Source organism: Prosopis cineraria, unplaced genomic scaffold (genome assembly GCF_029017545.1).
Source record: "Prosopis cineraria cultivar Desert tree isolate PC_DT_omini unplaced genomic scaffold, ASM2901754v1 PC4, whole genome shotgun sequence".
NCBI classification, from domain to species: Eukaryota; Viridiplantae; Streptophyta; class Magnoliopsida; order Fabales; family Fabaceae; genus Prosopis; species Prosopis cineraria.
In genome coordinates, this window is record NW_026555335.1 from 15119682 (window position 1) to 15127025 (window position 7344).

Consider the following 7344-nt stretch of genomic DNA (forward strand, 5'->3'; position numbering starts at 1 on the left):
GCCCAACTAACCTTGTAACCTATTTGAGCGATATTTCATATTAGCCCAAAACACAAACAAAAGAGAAAATATTCTTTAAATTTTATTAATTTCTATTTTTAGAAAATGAAACTTTCTTTAAGTTAGAATAGTTATATTTTTTTAATCTAAAAAATAGTCTCAAATTGTACTGTTGAAAAAAATCTCATTTAAAAACTAATACCTCAATAAGGGTGTTATATTGACTTCTAGATATTATATAATTTATATATTTCCCTCTCTTACTAAGGTTGAAATAGATTTTACTAATTTTTTGTTTGGAGTTCCTTCCTATCTTATTAGGCAACGTTTTAAAACTCTATTTAATCTTAATATAGAAGTTAAGGTTTGGTAGTTTATTTTTTTCCTAAGTTAATATCTCTTTAATTTATTTTGAGATTATTGATTCCCTTCATAGTTACAGTGACTATGAGTCGTGATTTAATTGACATCAAAAAACAAGATATTTTATTATCAGTTGGTTTCTATTCTTCCAAGACATCATAGAGTAACTGATAATAAGAATACAATGCTAAGTTTTATTGAAAAAACTTGATAAAAGCATAGAATTCACAGTAATTGTTTTATGCAAAGCATTTCCTTCAACATTAATATAATCGTCTAATACATTTATGCTATGTTTGGATATACATAAATTTGGATTTGAATTTGAATTTTGAACCAAATCCATGTTTGGATAATTAAAAATGTATGGATTTGGATTTGACCAAAATCTAAATTCAGTTCTCTCTTATCTTTTTGTAATTAAAATCCTTCTAAAACTGCTATTATTTCAAATCCTAACTCACAAGCTCTTTTGTAATTTGACCCAAATGCATGAATGCTTGATTGACCTGCCAACAGTAATTGAACTAAACCGCCAAAATGAAGCAACCAAGCTACCACCGATGATTGAGACGGGATAGCTGGCTTCCACAGGGACTGGACTGACGGCGATGATTAGGATCGGATGGCCAACTTCCATAAGAGCGACCAACAATAATGATTGGGACTGAACTACAAACTTCCACTGAGATCAGACTCATAATGATAATAGGGACTAGATGGCTGACTTCTACCGAGACCGACTTACGGTGACGACGACCGAGATTGGATGGCCGACTTCAAACAGTATCAGTTGATAGCGATGATGAGGATTGAAAATGCAGCTTCCACTGAGAAAGGACTAGACAGCCGCCTTTCATCACCATCGCCTTCAGTCTTGTCATCATTGCTATCGATCCAATCTGATCCCTATCATCATAGTTGGTTCGATCCTAGTAGAAGTCAGCCGTGCAGTCCTTTTCAGCATCCATCGAGTCTAATGTCTATAGAAGTCAGTCATATTGTCCCTATCATCAGTGTCAATCTAGTCCTGGTGGAAGTCGGCTATGAGGTCCCCTATCGTCGTAGTTTGTATGGTCCTTATCATCGTCAGTTAGGTCTGGTGTTAGTGGAAGTTGGCCGTTCGATCCCGTCGTTGGTGTCAGTCTAGTCCCAGTGAAAGTTGGCCGTTCAGTTCTCATTGTTGGTGTCAGTCCGATCCTAGTGGAAGTCGATCATGCAGTCTCTATTTTTAGCGTCGGTTGGGTCTAGTGCCAATGGAAGTCGGCCATCTAATTCTCGTTGTCGCCATCTGGCTGGTTTCAGTGGAAGTAGGCCATGCGGTCCCTGTTGTCATAGTCGGTCTAGTCCCAGTGGACGTCGGTCGTGCGGTCCCCATCTTCAACGTCGGTTGGGTCTTATGTCGATAGAAGTCAACCATCTGATCCTATTGTTGCTTCAGTCTGGTGCCAGTGGAAGTTAGCTATTCGATCCTCATTATAGCCGTTGGTTAGATCTCGATGGAAGTCAATTATCCAGTCCTTATCGACATCATCAGTTCAGTGCTGGTGGAAGTTAGTTGTCCCATCCTCAGTGCCACAGTCCTAGTCCTAGTCATACTCGGTGCCATAGTCCCAGTCAGCTTTGTTTGTCTAATTTCGTTAAAAGTTGGCCATTCAAATAGTCGAGTTTAACCAATCTTCTAAGTTTCTTTTAAATTCAAATATAGAATTTAAAATTTAAAATTTTACTTTAGATCCAAATAAAAAATTTTATATTTTAATTTAAAATATTTTACATCATCCAAAAAAAGAATTTCAAATCTATAAATTTTAAATGTGAGATTTTAAATCTAAATTTTCAATTTAAATTTATCCATCCAAACACGAACTTATATTAGTTAAATTGATGATAGCCAAGATTCTAAGTTATAAGAATATAAGTGTTCTACTCTTTTAAGGGGGTGTTAATCGTCGAATAGCTTGAGTATATTTATTTGACAAATCTTAATGCATCCACTAGTAATATCATAGGTTGGTATGTGCATGGTCATTGCTATGCTCATGCCTCCTAAAAATTGTGTTCTTTTATGTAGATAACTGGTTTGAATATCTGTTTTTATATCATTTTTTATTATTTTATGTGGATTGTTCTTTTTTTTTGGCTTCATTTTCTTTAAATCTTCTTTTAATATAACTCTAAAAAACTTTTTTTTTACTAATTTAGTAAGATGTTAATTATAATCTCCCCATCGATCAAAGCTATTTGCTTTTAAATTCAAACATAGAATTTAAAATTTAAAATTTTATTTAAGATCAAAACAAAAAAAATTTAATATTATAATTTAAAATTATTTATGTCATTCAACAAACAAAAAATTAGAATTTATAAATTTCAAATATGAGATTTTAAATATAAAATTTCAAATCTAAAATCCCAACCTGAATTCATCCATCCAAATGCAACTTAAAGAAATAGAGATGAGAGAAGATTTTAATGAGTTCAATTTCTAAAAATACGTAGAAGATTAATTTTTTTTAACATAGACAAAATGCAAAGGAGATAAGTAAATAAAAATTACTTACATATTTTAAGCCACATTTATCCATATAATAATTTGTTATATTTTATAATTTGTTGTCCTATATGCGTGCGTTAAAAAATGAAACAATATATTTTATTCTAAAATTATTATCACACGAGTCTTGTGTATTATTAGAGTTGAGAATATGAACCAATCATGTCATTCTACCCATTATACTTGTTATTTTGTGCTTAGGTTTTAAAAGCAAATAAAATCTTGTATAAAAAGACTTATAAGCCTAACTCATTTAGGTTTTAAAAACAGGCTTGAGCTCAATTAATATTAAAATATGTGTTTGTAATTAAAATGATGATTTATCTTACTTATTTTGGATTTCAGAACATTACAATCTGTATTTTATATAATAAATATATAATATTACAATGTCAAACTTAATTTAAAAAAATAAAAAAAAGGGTATCAGTGCCTTAATGCTATTGACAGAAGCAGGATACTATTAATGAAAATGAGTAAGAAGAATCCAGAGATGATGTATTGAATCTCACATCCATGCCAAAGGTGGCACCTAAATTTCAGTTTTTGGGCGCTCTTTTTTTTTTAAAAAAAAAATTGTTGTGGAAATCATACAATCATACATTAATATATATATATATATATTATATTTACCATGATAAATTACAAGATGACTAGAGATTTGGGGCATCTTGGAGTGTTGAAATGTTGTTGGCCAAAAAAGAAAATGGAGGGTGAAATATTCTGTGGTGGAGTCCTTAAGATATTCTATAGTGGAGTAATAAAGTCACTGGCAACTAATCTGCCTGACCCAACCACAGCGTAATTGGATTAATTAATTAGTTGAAAAGCTTGAGTTTAAAGAACGAGTGACTGCTACACTTATGCCTCCCTAGAAAAGCAAGATCTATTGACAAATTAACTAGAGAGAAAAAGTTCGAAGTGTTCATATCTTAGATGTTTTTGATGCAAGTACTAGTCAAAGTCGAAGAGCGCAAGTCCAGGATTGAGCTCAAAAGTAATGTTACAAAATGCCCCAAATATCTAGCAGTTTTGAAATTTATCATGGTAAAATATATTTTTTACTATACATATATATATTAATGTATGATTTTCACAACAAAAGATTTCTTTAAAAAAATTATATAATAAATTTAGACAATCTAGATCAACCAGTGGTATGGGATTTAGTAGGGGTGGAAACAAAAGTCACAAATCACAGAGAAATGTCATTTTCTTTACAAGCGATATGAAAAACGTAAAAATTTTATTAATACATTATCTATTAAGATTTATTCTATTAAAATTTATTAGTCATTATTAAAATATTTGTTAGTTATTATGAATGTATTGTACTATTTTCATTACTCTTTTATATTTCATCTATTTCTCTCCTGACTTTTTCTTTAATTTGAGAGCCACCATAATCTACCAAGGAAGGAGGGAGATGTCTCCGGAGCTCTCACGCAACCTTGATGCTTTGCCATTGGCATGATCTCATACGCACAGCATACAATCCTTTTCTTGTCGCAGCAGTATCTTGGGGATGAATTGAACACCAAGTTTGGAAAAAACAAAACCTGCCCGCGCGAGTTGGAATCCTAGAGCGCCTATATATTAATCCAGAAGGGTCCTTCTCCTTCGGACAACCAAGATGGCGGCATGTCACGAGGTCGTTTGCAGGCCCACGAAAGGTGTAGCTATTTCTCTTTGCCCGTCCCCTTCACACTTTTCTCTATCTTGAATATTGAAATAAACTGATTAGTGTTTTTGTTTTTGTTTTGCCCCTTTTTGGTGATATTATACTTTAGGAAGAAAAGCCCGCCTAGTCACTCCTTATTCAAAATCAAGTCCTTCTCGTTGCTTTCAAAGGCTTCGGTAGAAGAATACACCTCGGAAGAGTTCAAAGCAGGAGGCTACCAATGGCGTGTTCTCGTGCTCTTTTGCATTAAAATTATTTGATTTTGTTGACATGATTTTCATGCAGAAAAAATGATGACATGTCATTATTATAGGACTCTATCCATTTATCCGACTGGCAGCAAGAAAAAAGGCGCGCAATTTGATGCATCTCAGTATAAATTTGATATAGCCGAAGGTTGTTGGACAAGAAAAAATGATCATATCTCAGTATATCTGAATTTGATGGTTTCAAGCTCAAAGTCACTTCCTATTGGTTGGGAGGTCAATGCCATCGTGAACTTGTTCGTGTACAATTTTCTTCGGGACGAGTATTGTTCTTATCAAGGTACTTTGAAAGCTCGAACAGGCCATTTAGTCAGATGTTTTATTGCATTTTTATACCTTGCTGAGTGCTGACTCAATCAATAAAATGCGCAGACGCAAACGTGAGGCGTTTTCACAAGCTGCAAACTGAATGGGGTATCCCAAAATTCATGGACCTTGCCTCGTTCAGTGATCCTTCAAATGGATTTCTGATTGAGGATACCTGCGCTTTTGGAGCCGAAATCTTGGTCATGAAGCCTCCCTCCAAAGAAGAATTCTTAACAATGATAGATGAACCCGTTCCACTTTCCTACAGGTGGAAATTCGACAATTTTTCGAGAGCTAATCAAGAAAAGTACGAGTCCGAGTTCCTTGCTGGAAACTACAAATGGTATGTGTGATTATGTGAACAATGCTTTCTAACTTCAAGCCATAGAGGGCATGTAATTTGAGTGAGCTGTGCTTAATTTTAGTCAAGCTTAAAGTATCTTACTATATCAAAAAAACCTACATAATCAAGCACGGCTCTAATCTTTTGTGCTGGTCTGAATATCCAAATTATTAAATATTATTTTATTTTATTTTTATTTAATTTCAAATTTTTATTTAAAAAATTAATATTTTTAATTTTTATATTATTTTATTAATAATAAAAAAATTTAGATATTCAAACTAAGTCCATTCAAGTTCAACTTGACTTAAATTTATTTAGGTTTAATTTATTTGAGCGGCTTGAATAAGCCCAAAATAAATAAAATCCTCTAAACTCCCAAATTTGACCCAAGGATATTTCGAGCTAACCCGTCGAACTTAGCCCAAAATATTACCTCTAGGCTCTAGCCATCACTTATAGATGTTATTTTTTAACTACGTTTTGGACTCTCTCTTTTTTGTGGTGGTGGTGTTGCAGGAAGCTCGTTTTCTACCCCAATGGGTTGCTTGAGGGCAAGGGCAATAGTATCTCACTGTTTTTGAGTGTAGACACCTCATCAATTTCACCTAACACTAAACTATATGTGCACTGCATTTTGCGTGTCAAGGACCAAATCAAGGGGCAACATGCTGAAACAAAATGTGAGGTTTATTAAATTGGAAACTTTAATTGAGTCACAGAGAGTGTGTTTTAAATTATCTCAAGATAAGTTCACCACTTTTTTCCTATTTTTCAGTCTATAGGCACTTCTCCAGCTCAAATCTCACATGGGGATCAAGAACGCTCGTGCTATTGGCCAAGCTAAAGGATCCAACTAAGGGCTTTCTTGAAGGAAATAGCTGTATCTTTGAGACGGAGTTTAAAGTTTTGGGCTTGGTTAATTCTCTCTAGTGATCAAGCCATAGTTTTGTATAATATCACAGAATCATGGTAACATTATGAAATAATTGCATCTTGATTTTCAATCCATTAAAAATCCCTAGTGGAACATGTTGCATGTTTGAATTTCAGTTATGTATAATTGGTTATGAAAAAATTAATTAATATGATTGATTTTGATTATAATTAATTAAGTTATAACGTGATTGTGTTTGGAATTTTTTAAAAAAATTAATTTTGATATAATTGAAAATACTTGAATGATTTAATTAGAATCACTTTTAGATGTACAAATTCCCTCAAAGGACATTATTTTTGAAAATAAAAATATTAATAAAGTTGTATAATTTAATGTATGTGAAAAAATAAATTAACATATTAAAGTTCAAATGAATTTAAAAAAGAGAAAGATATAATTCTTAAATTTATTGTACTTAATTTATGGGAAATGTTATGGTAGTTGATTACCAAACTTGTTATTCCAATTTATTTTAAGTGCAATGTCGTGGATTTTTTTTTTTTGGAAGTAAGAATTTAACCATAGAAATATAAAAGCCACTCGCAAGTTTAATTCATGGACTAATCGGTTCAAAGGTTAACTATAAACAAGCAAACTAGAGAAGAATATAAAATTTAAGAATATAAACAACGAAAGCGGACAATAGTACGTGCGTGGGCAGGCCGCAGGGGTACATTTGGGCAGCTCATATTTCTGACAAATAATAAATGAAAATAATAGTATAATCATAATTGATAAGTTGCTTCAAGCAGCTTATTTGAAAATGCAATTCTATTTCAATAATCAATTATTAAAATTTTTATTTGTTTGAATAATTTTTATTGAAGACAATCATTTAGTGCAAAAATTCAATTATTTGCTCAATCCAAACATGCAAATAACCTTTTC

General features: G+C 32.3%; 1 protein-coding gene across 1 annotated transcript in view; it reads left to right on the plus strand.

The window, feature by feature from the left end:
- LOC129309767 (uncharacterized) overlaps positions 1-6555 on the plus strand; it is a 14788-nt gene extending 8233 nt beyond the window's left edge. Inside the window, exons 3-6 of the mRNA XM_054951479.1 lie at positions 4915-5147; positions 5240-5516; positions 6036-6199; positions 6295-6555. Of these exons, the coding sequence (XP_054807454.1) occupies positions 4915-5147; positions 5240-5516; positions 6036-6199; positions 6295-6449 (829 nt within the window). The 3' untranslated portion in view covers positions 6450-6555. The remainder of the gene's footprint in view (positions 1-4914; positions 5148-5239; positions 5517-6035; positions 6200-6294) is intronic.
- The last annotated feature ends 789 nt before the right edge of the window (positions 6556-7344 follow it).